This window comes from Schistocerca cancellata, chromosome 6 (genome assembly GCF_023864275.1).
Source record: "Schistocerca cancellata isolate TAMUIC-IGC-003103 chromosome 6, iqSchCanc2.1, whole genome shotgun sequence".
NCBI classification, from domain to species: domain Eukaryota; kingdom Metazoa; phylum Arthropoda; class Insecta; order Orthoptera; family Acrididae; genus Schistocerca; species Schistocerca cancellata.
The window spans coordinates 604,803,859-604,823,538 of record NC_064631.1 but is presented as its reverse complement, the minus strand read 5'-3'; the positions used below and the strand labels follow the sequence as shown (position 1 = coordinate 604,823,538).

Here is a 19,680-nt window from a genome sequence, read left to right as displayed (position 1 = left end):
TGAAAGCTTACATGTTTAACAGTCTCTTTATTGTGCCTGCCTGCAACTTAAAGCCTCCTCTACATGGTGAGTAGCGGTCTATCCTTTTCGTAATACTGCCAATATAATAGTGATATATATAAATGTAGTTAAACTGAAACTCCAGTAACAGTGTAGCAATGCAAGGGGTATCAAATTTGTTATAAAAGTCAGTAAATTACTCAATGCACAGTATTTTTCAGTACAGGTATTTCATTCATTCCAAGCAAGTATCGATTAGTGATGTCATCGTCTAGAAAAGAGTTGACTGTAATCTGAATCCATTTTAGCAAACTAATAGTTTCTTTCAGGTGATAAAATTTTATTGATTATGAAATACAAGTTCTTGAAGTTTATTCAGAATAAGAAATGTTAATTGCAGGCCATAATTTATCAGTTTAATATAAAGGTGTTTTGAATTTTGTGTGCATGAAAAAGTGTGAATTTATGTGCAGCTTTTACTCTGAGACGAGTTATCACTTAGAGTGCTAAAAGTGTGCGTGTACAGTTCGCTAACCTGCATGGTGAATTTTATTTTTTGTGATTTTGATCCGAATGGAGACAAATCCAGTTTCATTTAGACTTTACATGAAATAGACACATCACATTATTACAATAGAGTCGTTTAGTCCATTAGGGAAAACTGAAACCTGTGTGCTTGATTTGAAATACGTTACATGCTAGTGCGTGATTGAGCTCTCCGGTGAACTGCATACAATAGTTGCAAATGCTTGGACTTAATGCATGAAGTTGGAAATTAATTTTGATACAAGTGCTGATTTTGACAAAAAAGAACAGAAAGTTTATTCAAAATATCGAAGTTCTGTTTTAATTGAGACACATATCACCTTGTTGATCACATTGCTTAGCAACACTGTAATGCAGATTAATTAATTCATTAGAACGATTTGTGACATAATAAGTCCCATTACACATACAAATTGTTATACGAAATTTGCTGACCACATGAGAGTATGAGAGTGATTTTATTTCCAAACATGCCAATAAACCAGCAGTTTCAAAAGTTAAATTACTAACTGTTGTGTAACTTCATTGATTGTCACATGCCAATACTGAATGTGTTGTATCGTGTCTCTTCACAAGAAATATCAAGAAGCCGGGATAAACAAGAAACAAGAAGAAGAGTAAAGAAGAGGCATCGGTATAACAGGCAGAGTAGGAATGCCTTAATAAGTTGAAATAGATTTATAGGCTATAGAAAATGATAGATCTTTAGGAAAATCTAGAAATTTAAGTAATGTAACAGTCATATTATGTATAGTAGGAACGTTCTGGTAGAATCTAGATAATTGTTTGTCCAGCCAGCACAATGTAGGGCACAAGTGAAAAAAAAAAGAAGAATCACCTCATTCACATCTCAGCTGTTTAAAAACATGCATGTTGAGCATAAATATAAAGCCTGCATTGCACACAATTTTTTCTAATTATAGACTACTACTCACCAGATAAGTGATGAAAGGGATAATGATTAGCCCAAGTCCACCAATGTATGCTGATGTACCAATCCCTATGCCTCTTAGCTGTGTTGGATAAAGCTCACCAGCAAACGGATATATTATTAAAAATGAGGCAGAAATGGCAAATTTTGAAATTAAGTAGAGTGCCAAAGTAGTATTTACAGCATCTGCAAAATAGCAGAAAATCATACTAACAATATTTCAAAATGTGCTGAGCTGTCCGTTTTGTTGTACTCGAATGGAACAGCTATCTTTATTAAAATCAGTAATGACATGATAACTACTCTACCTCTGGAGTTTGGAACTAATCATGACACATTGCTCCAGGCAAATAAAAATTATGCTGTTCTGCACAAGAATGCAACAAATACATAAAAGCTGTTCAGTGTGCTCTGTCACAGAACTGTATGGTCAAAACTACAAGTACAACTACTGCAAAATAATGTGCTCTAAACCAGATTCATGACACTAAAATCAATCTGTGGATGGGTATACAATCTCTGAACCCAAACATGTTCCATGTGCAATTGTGTCAAGATGCTTAACATCCTCAATTGCCAATTTCTCAACTAGTTGAAGAGCAGAGAACACATTACATGTGAACTGCAATTTCACAGCCCATGGATGAGTTGCAATATGTGCAGTTGTAGATTTAATACATAAATACACTCCTGGAAATTGAAATAAGAACACCGTGAATTCATTGTCCCAGGAAGGGGAAACTTTATTGAAACATTCCTGGGGTCAGATACATCACATGATCACACTGACAAAACCACAGGCACATAGACACAGGCAACAGAGCATGCACAATGTCGGCACTAGGACAGTGTATATCCACCTTTCGCAGCAATGCAGGCTGCTATTCTCCCATGGAGAGGATCGTAGAGATGCTGGATGTAGTCCTGTGGAATGGCTTGCCATGCCATTTCCACCTGGCGCCTCAGTTGGACCAGCGTTCGTGCTGGACGTGCAGACCGCGTGAGACGACGCTTCATCCAGTCCCAAACATGCTCAATGGGGGACAGATCCGGAGACCTTGCTGGCCAGGGTAGTTGACTTACACCTTCTAGAGCACGTTGGGTGGCACGGGATACATGCGGACGTGCATTGTCCTGTTGGAACAGCAAGTTCCCTTGCCGGTCTAGGAATGGTAGAACGATGGGTTCGATGATGGTTTGTATGTACCGTGCACTATTCAGTGTCCCCTCGATGATCACCAGTGGTGTACGGCCAGTGTAGGAGATCGCTCCCCACACCATGATGCCGGGTGTTGGCCCTGTGTGCCTCGGTCGTATGCAGTCCTGATTGTGGCGCTCACCTGCACGGCGCCAAACACGCATACGACCATCATTGGCACCAAGGCAGAAGCGACTCTCATCGCTGAAGATGACACGTCTCCATTCGTCCCTCCATTCACGCCTGTCGCGACACCACTGGAGGCGGGCTGCACGATGTTGGGGCGTGAGCGGAAGACGGCCTAACGGTGTGCGGGACCGTAGCCCAGCTTCATGGAGACGGTTGCGAATGGTCCTCGCCGATACCCCAGGAGCAACAGTGTCCCTAATTTGCTGGGAAGTGGCGGTGCGGTCCCCTACGGCACTGCATAAGATCCTACGGTCTTGGCGTGCATCCGTGCGTCGCTGCGGTCCGGTCCCAGGTCGACGGGCACGTGCACCTTCCGCCGACCACTGGCGACAACATCGATGTACTGTGGAGACCTCACACCCCACGTGTTGAGCAATTCGGCGGTACGTCCACCCGGCCTCCCGCATGCCCACTATACGCCCTCGCTCAAAGTCCGTCAACTGCACATACGGTTCATGTCCACGCTGTCGCGGCATGCTACCAGTGTTAAAGACTGCGATGGAGCTCCGTATGCCACGGAAAACTGGCTGACACTGACGGCGGCGGTGCACAAATGCTGCGCAGCTAGCGCCATTCGACGGCCAACACCGCGGTTCCTGGTGTGTCCGCTGTGCCGTGCGTGTGATCATTGCTTGTTCAGCCCTCTCGCAGTGTCCGGAGCAAGTATGGTGGGTCTGTCACCCCGGTGTCAATGTGTTCTTTTTTCCATTTCCAGAAGTGTATTATTACGTCTCAATTTGAATAATTCACATTCTTAATTTTACAACAAATTTCAATCACACAATTTAATCTATGTGGCATTTGATTTACATAAATCGAGCTGAAATATACCCATTTGTTAATTTAAAAATTAATTTATTTGGACAGATTCCATGTGTTTATTATTTTATGTATTGATACAATATTTTATTTATAATTTACAAATTGGTGAATTTGTTAGACTTTTTTGATTGTGTGTGTACCAATGCATACTCCCACCAGTTATTTCTAATCATTCTGGAAAATCACAATAATTTCTTTTAGTTTAAATCATGGAGTGTTATCTTCAGAGAATAAAACTATCCCTGATTGCTTAGTACTGATACACTGCTTATATGTCAGTGTCCGATGGGAACAATATTTTGACAAGTGACCTCACTGTCATCATCAGGTGCGCAGATGAACTGACTACTTGGGGGTCAGCAAGACCCTTTATCTCTTCCCTGCCTCCATCCCACCTGCTGCTTTGTCTGCCGTCAATGCCCGGCATTTCCTACCCGCTCCTCCTGCTGACACATTGCTCCATCCTTGGTTTGCATCCCAGATTGTTTGTGTTGGCACCCCTGCTGTTGCTCCATCTGCCACCCAAAGTCATTTTTTGTAGGATATCTCCTTACTCTTCTTAAAAAATGGAAAATCCAAGATGGAATGTGACAATATTATGAAAAGGATGTTGCTACTCACCACATAGGGGAGATACTGAGTCACAGATAGGCACTACAAAAAGACTGCTAGAGAGTGAGCTTTTGGCCAACAACACAAGATCATAGTCTCTGGCTGCTGAGGCCAGACTGCATCTGTGTATGTTGTCTATTTTTGATGAAGGCCTTCTTGACTGAAAGCTCACTTTCTGACAGTCTTTATGTTGTATTTATCTGTGACCCAGCAACTCTGCTATATGGTGAGTAGCAACTGTCCTTTCATAATATTGTTACATCCCACTCTGGACTTTCCAGTGTTCGATTCTGCCTGACAAATTTTCCTCCATCCCTTAACCCAGAGCTGTTTTCCTTTGTTACTGTTTTCTAATGCCTTACTATACTCAGTGTCCATCTCTCTTTCTCTTCTTAATTAGACTAACAGCAGGTTCTGAGGTCTTTCTAAGGAAGTAGCCACTATCATGATTGACTAGCAGTTCCTGAGGTTTGTCTTCTGGTTCCACAGGCTGTACAGTGAGTGTAGAGCCTGAATTTGCCACTCTGTGTGGCCATTCTTCCAGAACAACATACTGAGATATTCAAGTTCTTGATAGCCTTTCATGACTGGAGAGGGTGTGAGCCCTATATACCAATCTTTTAAGCACACAGTTCCTCTGCACCAGTTGGTGGTACTGTGTAGGTTAAGTTGAAGAAGGTCTTCTTCCGGTAAACACTGTGGTCCAATGTTCTATCTTTGTTAATCCTTTTTATCAGGACATCCAGAAAGGGAAGCAGTCCATCCACCTCAAGTTCCTTGGTAAAACTGATATTCTGGTGTATAGAATTGAAACATATGAGTAAGACATTCAGCTTGTCTCTTCCATATGTCCATTTGACAAAGTGTCATCCATATACTGGAATCAACTCAGTGGAAACCTACTGCCAGATTGCAGCAGCTTAAAAAGTTGACAGTCTCATGACATTACCCATCGGAATTATACAGAACATATTATGACCTTGCTAAGGTTCTACACCGATGTATAACTTCTGGAATTGTGTCATTAAAGAACCTACCAAGATTTGACTAAGCAAACCACTGATCAATTATGACAGTGGCCACACCCACAGTTATAAGGAGAGGCCCCAGCTGTGCTGTTGACTTTTTAAATCATCTATACAGTGATGTAGGTTAAGGTTCAAGGTATCACATGCTGCAGCCATTGGCTCCGATGGGCTCTTAACTGCGAGTAATCAATGAAAAAAAAAATTGGAATTTTGCATGATTCAGCTTTGAAAGAGGAATATTTAACAGACTGAAAAATTTTGGAATTTTACAAGACTGTTTACAATTTGAAAGAGGAATATTTAACAGACTGCTTGCACAGTGTAATGGTTAAGATAGAGTCCTCCCATGTTAAAGGATGTGGATTCAAATCTCATGAGGTGCTTTGGAACTTTTTACTTCTTAAATCTTTATTGAAATAACTTTGGTCATTATTTTTATTCAGTTAATTGGTTTAAATGTAATTTTTACTTATATTGCTCTGTTACATCATTTTAACCATCATATTCATTTTTTCATTTGTCCTCATTTTTCTTTCTGTCATTCTTTTTCTGCTTGGAACCTTTTTTCTTGTGATTTTAAAGGTTTTTATGTTGTGTCTTCAATTTAATTTCTTTTATTTTAAGTTCCTACATTTTTGTCCATAATATTGCACTCATTCTTTCTGTTCCTCATTTTGCTTGAATTTCTTTTCTTTTATTATATCTTCATTTTCAGTCTTAATCTTACAAAAATTTATACTTTGGAGTTTTGAACTAACAAAAATGACTTCTCAGTACTAGCGCTACACATTAAGGGTCACAAAATTAATGGGATGCCATACGTTAAACTCCTATGAGTCCAATTGCATCACTGGTTAAAATGGAGTTAACAAATAAATTAATTAATTAAGAAGCTCACTCATTTCAGCATGAACATCTACAGCCATTCCAGCTTGGAGTACATTGCAGAAGGTGCCTCCCATTCTACCAGTTATTAGGGGTTCTCCCATTCCATTCACATATGGTGTGTAGGAAGAATGATTGCTTAAACAGCTCTGTGAGAGTTAAATTAATATTTTCTTTGTAACCCCTAAGGGAGGGATATGTACGAAGTTGTAGTAAACTCCTAAATTCATCACTTAAAGTTTCATCCTGAAATGTTGTAAGCAGGCTTTCAATGGGATAATCTACACTCATGCTCATAAATTAAGGATAATTGCAGAATGTGGTGTCACATAACGTGGCACTACATAAAACTGGTGCTAATAGCATAGGCACACAGGGAACACACACCACACAGACCTGTAAGTCCGCGGTATTGGTGATAAGTTGAGAAAACCACATGTGCTACAAAACGCCACTGTTTCCTGTGCAAGTACCCTGACATCAATATTGGATACGATACCATGCACACGTACACAGGCCGCACAACAGGTTGGCATACTCTGGATCAGGTGGTCGAGCAGCTGCTGGGGTACAGCCTCCCATTCTTGCACCAGTGCCTGTCGGAGCTCCTGAAGTGTCCTAGGGGTGTGAAGACGTGCAGCGATATGTCGACTGAAAGCAACCCTGATGTGCTAGATGGGGTTTAGGTCTGGAGAACAGGCAGGCCACTCCATTTGCCTGATATCTTCTGTTTCAAGGCACTCCTCCATGATGGCAGCTCGGTGGGGCTGTGCATTATAATCCATCAGGAGGAAGGTGGAACCCACTGCACCCCTGAAAAGGTGGACATACTGGTGCAAAATGACATCCCAAAACACCTGACCTGTTACAGTTCCTCTGTCAAAGCCATGCAGGGGTGTACGTGCACCAATCATAATCCCACTCCACACCATCAAACCATGACCTCCATACAAGTCCCCTTCAAGGACATTAAGGGTTTGGTATCTGGTTCCTGGTTCACGCCATATGAAAACTCGAGAATCACTGTTCAGACTATACCTGGACTTGTCCGTGAACATAACCTGGGACCACTGTTCCAATGACCATGTACTGTGTTCTTGACACCAGGCTTTACAGGCTCTCCTGTGACAGGGGTCAGTGGAATGCACCTTGCAGGTCTCTGGGTGAATAAACCATGTCTGTTCAGTCATCTGTAGACTATGTGTCTGGAGACAACTGTTCCAGTTGCTGGGGTAAGGTCCCGAGCAAGGCTATCTGCAGTACTCCGTGGCTGGCTGCAGGATCTGATGGTGAGATATCGGTCTTCTTGTGGTGTTCTACACTGTGGACTTCCCGTACTGGAGCACCTGGACGCATTTCCTGCCTGCTGGAATCGTTGCCATAATTTTGAGATCACCTTTTGTGGCACACAAACTCTATGACCTACTGTGTTTGACCAGACTCCAGTCGCCCTAGTATTCTACCCCTCATAACATCATCAATATGTTTTCTATGAGCTATTTTCAACACACAATCACTGTTAGCACGTCTGAAAACGTCTGCACACTTACTTGCTGCACCGTGCTCTGACATGCACCAATGCACCTCTGCGTATGTGGACTGCTGCCAGTGCCACTGTGCGATGACCGCAGGTCAAATGCTCTACATGGTCATACATCGAGTTGATTGAAACCTAGAAACTGCCCACCAGAGTGTTGTTTCACCATATATCAGCATTATCCTTAATTTATGAGCATGAGTGTCATACATCAAGTTGATTGAAACGTAGAAACTGATTACCAGAGTGTTTTTTCACCATATATCAGCATTATCCTTAATTTATGAGCATGAGTGTACATCTGTATTCAAGCACTTGCCATTTCAGTTTTTTCAGCATCACCTTGATGCTCTCACATGGGTCAAACAAATATGTGACCATTTGAGCTGTCATCTTTGTGTATATTCAATATCCATGGTTGATTCTACCTGGCTCAGGTCGCACACACTTAACTAATATCCTATGATGGGTTGCTTAAGTGTTCCATAACCATCTTGCTTTTCACTTGGGGTGAAAGACTACATCCCTGTCTTACACCCTTTATAACCTGAGCACTTCATGCTTGGTCATCCACTCTTATTATTCCCTCTTGGCTTTGATACGTATTGTATATTATCTGCCTCTGCCTATAGCTTACCCCTATTTTTCTTAGAATTTTGTACATCCTGAACCATTTTAAATTGTTGAAGGCTTTTCCCAGGTTGACGGATCCTATAAATGTCTCTCGATCATTCTGTAGTCTTGCTTCCATTATCAACTGCAATATCAGAATTGCTTCTCTGATGCTTTTGCTTTTCCTAAGACTAAACTGATTGTCACCTAACACATCCTCCATTTTCTTTTCCATTCTTCTGTATATTATTCTTGTGATCAACTTGGATGCATGAGCTGTTCAGCTAATTTTGTGATGATTCTCACACTTGTCAGTTCTTGTACGCTTCAGAATTACGTGGATCATATTATTCTGAAAGTCAAATGGTGTCGCCACACTCATACATTTTACACACCAACATGAGTAGTCATTTTATTGCTAATTCTTCCAATGATTTTAGGAATTCTGATGGAATGTTATCTATCCCTTCTGCCTTATTTGATTTTAAGTCCTCCAAAGCTCTTATAAATTCTGATTCTATTATTGGATCCGGCCTTCAGTGTACTTTTCCCACCTATCCACTATCCTCTGCAATTAACAGTGGAATTCCCATTGCACCTTTAATGTTAACACCCTCACTTTTAAATTCACTGGAGGCTGTTTTGACTTTCCTATATGCTGAGTCAGCCCTTCTAACAGTCATTTATTTCTTCACAGTTCTCATGCAGCCATTTCGTCTTAGCTCCCCTGCACTTCCTATTTATTTCATTCTGCATTGACTTGTATTTCTGTATTCCTGAATTTGCTGTTCCTCTTTCTCCTTTCATTGATTAAGTGAAGTGTTTCTTCTGTTTCCCATAGTTTCTTCACAGTTACCTTCCTTGTACCTATGTTTTTCTTCCCAACTTTTGTCATTCCCCATTTTAGAGATGTCCATTTCTCTTCAACTGTACTGCCTACTGAACCATTCTTTATTGTTGCATCTGTAGCCTTAGAGAAATTCAAGAGTATCTCATCATTCCTTAGTACTTCTGTATTCCACTTCTTTGCATACTGATCCTTCCTGACTAATCTCTTAAACTTCAGCCTACTCTTCATCACTATTACATTGTGCTCTGAGTCTATATCTGCTCCTGGGTATGTCTTACAATCCAGTATCTGATTTCAGAATATCTGTCTCACCATGGTGTAACATAACTGAAATCTTTCCATATCACCTGGCCTTTTCCAAGTATAGCTCCTCCTTTTGTTGTTCTTGAACAGAGTATTCACTATTACTAGCTGAAATTTATTACAGAACTCAGTTTTTTTCCTCTCTCATTCTTTGTCCCAAGTCCTAATTCTCCTGTAACCTTTCCTTCTACTCCTTCCCCTACAACTGCATTCCATTCCCCCATGACTATTAGATTTTTGTCTCCCTTCAGATACTGTATTGCCCTTTCAATATCTTCATATACTTTCTCTATCTCATGTTCAGCTTGGGACATTGGCATGTATACCTGAACTATCAATGCCATTGTCAGTTTGCTGTTGATTCTGATAAAAAACACTATCACTAAACTGTTCACAGTAACACATTCTCTGCCCTGCCTTCTTATTCATAACAAATCCTACTACCGTTATACCATTTTCTGCTGCCGTTGATATTACACTATACTCATCTGACCAGAAATCTTTATCTTCTGTCCGTTTCACTTCACTGACCCCTACTACATCTAGATTGAGCCTTGCATTTCCCTTTTCAAATTTTCTAGCTTACCTACCACATTCAAGCTTTTGAAATTCCTCGCCCCACTTGTAGAACATTGTCCTTTCGTTGGTTATTCAATCTTTTTCTCATACCTTGGCAGTATCCTTCTGGAGATCTGAAGGGGGAACATTCTTGAATCTTTTGCCAATGGAGAGATCATCATGACACTTTTTCAGAATGAAAGTGACTTCTTATGCCGGAAGCCTTCAGCCACCAATTTTGATTATTAATCAAAATTTAAGCAGTGGTGGGACATTAATTCATTTTCAATCAGGTGTCTGAAGCTGTTTTATACATGGGAGTTTGGTTCTTTAAAGAATCAGAGGACTGGTGGTATAGAATCTTACAGGGTTTCCACTGGCACCTGGAGCTTTGTGCAGTTTTTACAATTTCAGTTGTTTCTGAACACCACAGACACTAAAACCTATTTCATTCACATTTTCTGTGAAGTTAGAATTAAATTGTGTAATACTTACAGATTTTTCTATGCAAAGGAACATCTGAGAAAGAACTTCATCATTTATGCTTTTACTTTGCTAACCTTAACTACAGTTCCTGTCTCATCCATGTGTGTATCAACACTAACTTTGGTGCCACTAACCACATTTAAATATCATCAGAATAACTATGGCTTACGTGAAAGATCTTTTGATAATATGTTGCTACATCAGTTGTTGAAGGCTTCACAATTTACTTCTTGAAAGCCAAACGTGTTTGTTTTGCACTTAAAATAATTGTGCACTGTGTTGACTCAAAGACAAGGGTGTTGGCTTCTTTTCACTTCTTGATGTCTTACAGAATTAGCATCTGGGACAATGCACTTAAATTAGTAAAGTATGTATTCAGCAAATAAAACAGTAGTAGTCGGTGTTAGAGCTGCACCTATTTTAGATTGAAGTCAGCTGATAGGTATACCTGCTTAAACGAAGTCCCTCTAACAATGGGCTCACCTTCAGAGGATGTAATGTTTCCAAGTAGAGAAGAAATTAGCGTATTTCATCAAAATATAAGAAGTATTAGAGATAAAGTTAGTGAAATGCTAATAGATGTTGACTCTGAAATTGTTGGTATATCAGAGCACCCCTTAAAATAATATGATAATTCAGAGGCTTCCTTTACCAGGCTACAGATTAGCTGGCTGTTTCTCAAGGAGTTCCTTGCGGGGTGGGAGAGTGGCTCTGTATGTAAAAAACAGTATTCCATTTGAGTACATCGACGTATCACGACACTGCACTGAACAGATATTTGAAAGTTGTGCAGTATTAGTTGAATTTAGTGAAACTAAACTTCTAATTGTTGTTATTTATAGGTCCCCTAACTATGACTTCAGAACATTTCTGCTCAAGCTAGAGAGGGTTCTTGATTCACTTTGTAGGAAGTACCAGAAAGTAGTTATATGTGGTGACTTCAATATTAATTTTGTATATGATTGTGCAAGAAAAAGGATGTTGGTAGATCTCCTAAATTCACATGATCTGATGCAAACTGTGTTTTTTCCGTCCAGGGTGCAGGGGAGCAGTAGCACAGTCATAGACAATATTTTTATTCATTCTTCATTACTAGATGGGCATTCTGTTAGTAAAAGCATGAATGGCCTTTCAGACCATGATGCACAATTTTAACACTTAAAGGCTTTTGTACTCAAACCAATGCCATATTTAATTACAAACTATGTAGGAAAGTTAATCCAACAGCAATTGAGAGTTTTTTAAAACTTGTTAAGGAACAAGAGTGGCAGGATGTTTATAGTGCTAATAACATAGATGATAAATACAATGCTTTCCATAACACATTTCTCATGCTCTTTGAGAGTTGATTTCCATTAGAACATTCTAAAAAGGGTACTAGCAGTAATGGGCAGCCTGGGTGGCTGACTAGTGGGATAAGGATATAATGTAGAACAAAGTCGGAATTATATCAAAATGTTAGAAGTAGTCACAATCAAGCTACAGTAGCCCATTAAAAACAGTATTGTAAGGTGCTTAAAATGTTATTAGGAAGGCAAAGAGTATGCGGTATGCAAATCGAATAGCTAATTCACAGGATAAAATTAAAACCATATGGTCAGTTGTGAAGGAAGTGTCTGGTCAGCAGCACAAGATCGATGATATAAAGTCAGTTCGCAGTAAAAATATTTCTGTTACTGATAAATCACATATATCTCCAGTATTTAACAATCATTTACTGAGCATTGCTGGTGAATTAAATAAAAATTTAGTTTCTACAGGAAATCATTTAACTTTCTTGGCAAATGCCTTTCTGAGATTGATGTCTGAAATACTCCTCTGTGATACAGACAAGAGGAAGATTGAGTCAATAATCAAATCACTGAAGACTACGGACTCTCATGGTTATGATGGAGTCTCTAGCAGAATATTAAAGTACTGTGCTGCACATGTTAACCCTGTATTTAGCCATATTTGTAATTTTTACTTTAGGAATGGTAGTGCCCTGAGCGATTAAAGTACTCAGTAGTAAAGCTGCTTTATAAGAAGGGAGAAAGGGATAATGTAGATAATTTTAGACCTATTTTTATGCCATCAGTATTTGCAAAAGTTATTGAAAAGACTATGTATGTAAGGATAATTGATCATTTTATATCATACGATCTGCTATCAAATGTACAGTTCAGCTTTAGATGTCGTTTAACAACTGAAAATGCTATATTCTCTTTTCTCTGTGAGGTACTGGATGGGCTAAACAAAAAGTTTCGAATGCTTGGCATATTTTTTGATTTAACTAAGGCATTTGATTGTGTTGATCACAAAATATTGCTCTAGAAGTTGGACCATTACGGAATATGGGGAGTAGCTCACAATTGCTTCGCCTCTTACTTTAGCAACAGGCAGCAAAAAGGTCATTATTCACAGTGTTGATAATGGCTGTGATGTGGGATCTGAGTGGGGTACTGTCAAGTGGGGGGTGCCCCAGGGATTAGTGCTGGGGCCGCTCCTATTCCTTATTTATATAAATGATACGCCCTCTAGTATTATGGGTAACGCTAAAATATTTCTGTTTGCTGCTGACACTAGCTTGATGGTAAAGGATGCTGTGTGCAACATTGGCTCGGTTTCAAATAGTGCAGTACATGACCTCAGTTCATGGCTTGTAGAAAATAAACTAATGTTAAATCACAGTAAGACTCAGTTTTTACAGTTTCTAACACACAATTCAACAGAACCTGACGTTTTAATTTCACAGAACGGGCATATGATTAGTGAAACTGAACAGTTCAAATTTCTAGGTGTTCAGATAGATAGTAAGCTGTTGTGGAAAGCCCACATTCAGGATCTTGTTCAAAGACTTAATGCTGCCATTTTTACTATTCGAACGGTATCAAAGGTGAGCAGTACTTTGACACAAAAATTAGTCTGCTTTGTTTATTTTCATTTGCTTATATCATATGGTATTATATTTTGGGGTAACTCTTCCCATTCTACAAGGATATTTTTGGCTCAGAAACGGGCGATTCGGGCAACAAGTGGTGTGCGTTCATGAACCTCTTGTCGACTTCTGTTCATGAGTCTGGGTATTTTGACATTGGCCTCTCAGTATGTATATACCTTATTGTCATTTCTTGTTACCAATATTAGTTTATTTCCAAGAATAAGCAGCTTTCACTCAGTTAATACTCGGCAGAAATCAAACCTGTATATGGATCAGACTTCCTTAACTCTTGTGCAAAAAGTTGTGCAGAATACTGCTGCATCCATTTTCAATAAGCTGCCACTCGAATTCAAAAATCTTAGCAGTAATCCATGCACTTTCAAATCGAAACTGAAGAGTTTCCTCATGGGTCACTCCTTCTATTCTGTCAAGGAGTTCCTTGAGAAATTAAGCTGATTCTTATTGTATTGCTGATAGCGTTTACTTAAACTTATGGACTGACTTTTTTCAGGTTCATGAACATTTACTTTTATCTCTTATTACTTTTATGTTGTAATTTCATGTACTGACATGTTCCATGACCTTGGAGATTTGCTCCTCAATTTGGTCCTATGGAACTTGACGTGTAAATAAATAAATACTGTGTAAAGTGGATTGCTGTGCATGTTACAGATAACTCTTCATGTATCTTGGAATTCTTACACTTCCTTCCCAGTACATTTATTCCTTAATGGTTCCTGTTGTAAGTTTCAGCTTTTACAGAAATAATGCCCTAGTCTCTTTCTTGCACAAACACATAAAAATCATTAGAACTGAACAAGGTTACATATTAGAAGGAAGCACAGGCCACACCTGTTTACAAGAAGGTAGTAAAAGTGATCTGCAAAATTACCTGCCATTGTTTTTTTTATTTGTTTTTTATATAAAAAGGCATGTGTTCAAGGATGGTGTGTGTGTGGGGGGGGGTGGGGGGGGGGTGGGGGTGGGGGGTGATGCCATTAGTGTTCTGACAGGTTTGATATGGCTCGCCATGACTCCTTATCCTGGACCAACCTCTTCATTTCAGAGAAGCACTTGACCTGCATTCCAATCTCTATCTTCCCCTACAGTTTTTACTCTCTACTGTCCTCTTTACAGGCTGTATACAACCTGGGACAACTGGGAGATCCAGGAAAAACCTGGGAATTTTTTCATCCGGGAGAAGAGCTTTTCATTGTTTTAGTTTTCAGTTAAATTTTTGTAACTTCGACTGTTAAGAACCAATACTCTAACAAATGATACTACTGTATCTCGGTACTGCAGAATAATACTGCAGCAATAAAACACAAACGAGAGAAAAAAAAGAAAACAAAAGTAAAACGTAAGATGCAAAGGAAATGTGCTACATACAACAACAAAACACAGTGCTCATACAAGCATCAGGCAACAGCAAAATGTGTCAAAGGCTTTAGGAAGACTATGCAATGCTTCATAAGAAAAAATTGCCTCCAATGAGTGTGACATAACAATGGCTTACATTAGATTCATTTGAGCTGTTGCTAGCCTGCTCATGGGCATGTCCAGTTGAGTCACATATGAGTAGTACCTTCTCCTGTTTCTGGCTACAGAAGTGTGGCAGTTAGCTTTATAAGCAATAGCAGCAAGCAAGCCAGATGCTACCCAGAAAAATTTTGCTGGCACGCCTAAGCTGCCAGATTCACACGCATGTGCAACAAGCCCGGATCTAGGAGCGCAGAGCAAACTGGTGCATCTGTCCCGGGTGGCATTTCTCGGGGGAAGGGGGGTGCTAAATTCATATTCTTGATGAAAAAGACCTTGTTTCACAAAGCACCTAGCATGCAGCACATGTTGGTCTATCAATTACTCATATGATTTTGAAACGCACCCCTAATGGTTTTTGAACGAATTCGAAGCTGATTTCTGAATGAATCATCAGTTGATTTTTGAATGCGTGCATAGTGTATGTGATACCTCTATCAGGGGAATCCTTGTCACATTTATGAATAAACTTTCCTGCAGACGAAAGGGGATGGGGTTATACCAACTGAGCAGAATAAATCCGAAAGGGTCAATGCCAGTCGCTGTTTATGTGGTTGACTGGGTTTGCAAATGATCTGTGTTGTTATAATATTAACAAAATCCATACATTCATACTACCAGAGTGGAAATAAATGACTACCAGGAATAACAGGTAACAAAGATTACGTATTATCTTCTCGGTGTACCCAAGAAAATGAAATTTTGACAAAATTTTTGGCCAGACCGCTACACTAGTAAGGACCAGTTGTACAGTCGCTGGCTAGCAGCTGCTAAGTTCTTTTCTGGGAGTAGTGTGGAAAACATGTTGTATGAACATGTAATAACCCCTCACCAGAGAAAAAACACAGGATAACTAAACTGGTGATTGTGGGAGGAGAAAAAGTTTTGGTACTGGCAGGAATAGTTACAGTATTAGAGGTGACAACATTATTTGTTAGAATGAGGAAGGAAAAGAAACAGGGACATCACACAAATTATGGAAGAATAGGATGATTCCAAATTTATATAATAATTTCGTACTACTACTTTTCAGTTTCATGCTTCAGAAGCTGGAGCATATGAATGAAATATGAAGCTATTTCCTAACATAAAACTTTTTGCTTCTTATAGGCCAAATAGCCACTTGATACTGGTACTTCGTGAATTGTATTCTGTTGTAGTACAAAAATGACCATTTGTGCCAAAACAGTCTCATTTATTTGGTGTATGTTACAACTAATGCAATATTAGGCAGGCCTATTTCATTTTATCTGGCAGACAGTGACATAATACATATAGTTTTTTCATGTAGCAAAACGTCTGACAGACTTTGATGAGGTAATAGATTCTTTCCCAGAAAGGAAAGCATGCCATGTAAAGCTGTAGCAAGATTAGAGACAGAAAAATGCTTGGACTTTTGGATTGACGAAATGTGTACTGTCTTGCTTGTCTCTACTGGTTTTATGTATCCTATATTTAATTTTATGTCACACAAAACAGCAAGTTATTAGCTAATAGGCAATAATGAGTGCAAAATTTCTGAAGAGTTCTTGTTCTCCCTGTTACAAATAATCCTGTCCAATATTAACTGCGACATTCTTTTTATAACGGGCAGGGTGTCAAACTGGCCAACTGGGAGCAGGAAATGGGACATTTTAATTTCCACTGTCCTGAATATAGTTTATGGCGCCCATTACAAAATATTACATGTTTGAATTCCACAGAGCAAAATATAATAAGATGTGATAGAAGAATGCTGCGTGAAGAAGCATGGCACTGTACTTTGTCACACTTAAGACCAAACCACATTGAACACATATGAAAACGTATCAGACTCTTCAGAAAGATGTGTGCTACAAAACAAACATATTTTTGAAAAGTAAATTTTTAAAATTTTTGGCATTGTACCTCAAATGCTCGAAGGAGGGGGAGTGGGAGGGCACCACTACCTAGTATTGGCCCAGTTCAGAAATAGCATAGATCTGGGGCTGATGCACAAAGCAGTCTGAGTTCTAGTGGGGAAGTGGCTAGTCTCCACTCAGACTGCTCCGTGCATCAGCCCCGGATCTATGATATTTCCGATCTGGGCCAATACTACGTAGTGGCGCCCTCCCGCTCCCCCTCCTTCAAGCGTTTGAGGTATGACGCCAAAAATTTTAAAAATTTACTTTTCAAAAATATGTTTATTTTGTAGCACACATCTTTCTGAATAGTCTGCATTTAATGAATTTGCTGTTTCCCTTCGTTTATTGCTCTCATGTCAAATGAAAACAAAACGGATTTCTGTGGCTGGGAGGCATCAAGTGAATTAAAATACATTCGCATAATTACAGAAGGCTGAAATATGTTATTAATTTCAGATTTTATTTTATTTCCAACTTTCTGACAGTCAAGCATTAATTGCCTTGCATAACAATGAAGGTATTTTTGTTGGTTTGCTAGAGAAATTTAGCTTTTATTAATCTTTTCCACTGAGGCAGTCAATTTATTTATAACAAAGTGTTTAATTCCACACTATTGGCTAGTTTCATCTGTTTGCTGCATTTCAAGTGCACATTTTCATCTTCTAGCACATATGGCATTATGCCACAAACATGAGATAATACAGTACTGGTACTCCAAGAAAATGTTCATCCAAATCTGGACATTCGAATATGTACTTAAGCCAAATTATGCATTTAATATGGTTCATGAAATTCTGATGCTCTTGGAGCATTCTGTAATGTCTTGTTTCTTTTATGACATAATGTAAGATCTTTTAATGTTTTGCATGTATGGACATACAGGCTTCCTGCTTCATTGTAGCTGTGCAAGTGTGGTGACGCCTGTTATCAGACACTCTCTGGCAACTACTGAAACGAACCTATTTCTAACAAGTCGAAAAATAAGGGTTTCAAAGTAAATTTCCTTTAACTCAAGATGAACTACGTGCGAGAATGTATGATGAATTTCTTAAATCACAGAGCATTTGACTCTCATTTAAAAATCAACTCTTTGAGGATGACCATTTAGAATAATTTCAAACCCAGAAGATCAGACATTTGTGTCGTCATTAAAAATTTTACTGGCACATGTGTGTGATGTGTCTTAAAGTGTAATATGTGCAAAAAACATCAACATTACATTTGAAAGCTTATCTTCTCTTGCAGCTTATTAATCTTTGAGACCAGTATTATATGTGAAAGCTTTTTTTCTTTTCTTGTGGCAACGCTGTGTATCTGTGACAGGATGACTAAAGTGCCTCACAATTTCGATTTCAATGCCTCAGAGACTAACATGTGGTGTTTAGTGGAATTCAAATTTATACTTTTGTAATACAAAAACATGCAGTGTACATGTTGCTGCACATCAGACATCTGTCCAAACATGTTTTTTTCCCTGAGTTTTGATTTCTAAAGTGCCGGTAAAATCTACACCGAAGTATAAAACCATAACAATTCAATGGATTGATAAGTTTTACAGTTATGAGGAAAAGTATACTATCACTTATAATGGAAAAAGTGTATTTTCATCTGGGAGAAAGTTTGTTTTTAACCAGGAAAAATCAGGGAATTGTTTTTTTTGCCACATATACACCCTGCTTTAGAACCATGGAAGTTATTACATGATGTCTTAACATATGCCCTATCACCCTGTCCCTTCATCTTGTCAGTGTTCTCCATTTGTTCCTTTGCTTGCTGATTCTGCACAGAACATCCTCAGTTTTTATCTTCTCAGTTCATTTAATTTTCAACATCCTTCTATAGCACCACATTTCATCCCTTCAATTCTCTTCTTTTCTGATTTTCTCATGGTCCATGATTCACTTCCCTACAATGCTGTGCTCCAAACATACAATCTCAAAATTTTCTTCCTCAAATTAAGGCCAATATTTGATACTAGTAGACTTCTTTTGGCCAATAATTCCCTCTTCATCTTTTCTAGTTTGCTTTTTATGTCCTCCTTATTTCACCTGTCATGCATCATTTTGCTTCCAAGGTAGCAGAATTCCTTCACTTCATCTACATCTTGCTCACCAATTTTGATGTTCAGTTTTTGACTTATCTCATTTCTTTCACTTTCTGACTAATCTCATTTCCGTTACTCCTCATTACTTTCATCTTTCTTCGGTTCACCCTCAATCAGACTTGGGCAGAATTTATTAGAATGGCAAACAATGAATAAAAAATTATTATTTGTTATTCATAAATAACAAATCAAGTTACACTCCTGGAAATGGAAAAAAGAACACATTGACACCGGTGTGTCAGACCCACCATACTTGCTCCGGACACTGCGAGAGGGCTGTACAAGCAATGATCACACGCACGGCACAGCGGACACACCAGGAACCGCGGTGTTGGCCGTCGAATGGCGCTAGCTGCGCAGCATTTGTGCACTGCCACCGTCAGTGTCAGCCAGTTTGCCGTGGCATACGGAGCTCCATCGCAGTCTTTAACACTGGTAGCATGCCGCGACAGCGTGGACGTGAACCGTATGTGCAGTTGACGGACTTTGAGCGAGGGCGTATAGTGGGCATGCAGGAGGCCGGGTGGACGTACCGCCGAATTGCTCAACAAGTGGGGCGTGAGGTCTTCACAGTACATCGATGTTGTCGCCAGTGGTCGGCGGAAGGTGCACGTGCCCGTCGACCTGGGACCGGACCGCAGCGACGCACGGATGCACACCAAGACCGTAGGATCCTA

The 19,680-nt window shown here is 39.5% G+C and overlaps 1 protein-coding gene across 3 annotated transcripts in view; it reads right to left on the bottom strand.

The window, feature by feature from the left end:
- LOC126088112 (carcinine transporter) overlaps positions 1 to 19,680 on the bottom strand; it is a 382,018-nt gene that overhangs the window by 44,354 nt on the left and 317,984 nt on the right. For all 3 annotated transcript variants that reach the window (XM_049906209.1, XM_049906208.1, XM_049906210.1), the window contains one exon: positions 1,482 to 1,663. In XM_049906209.1, the coding sequence (XP_049762166.1) occupies positions 1,482 to 1,663 (182 nt within the window). The remainder of the gene's footprint in view (positions 1 to 1,481; positions 1,664 to 19,680) is intronic.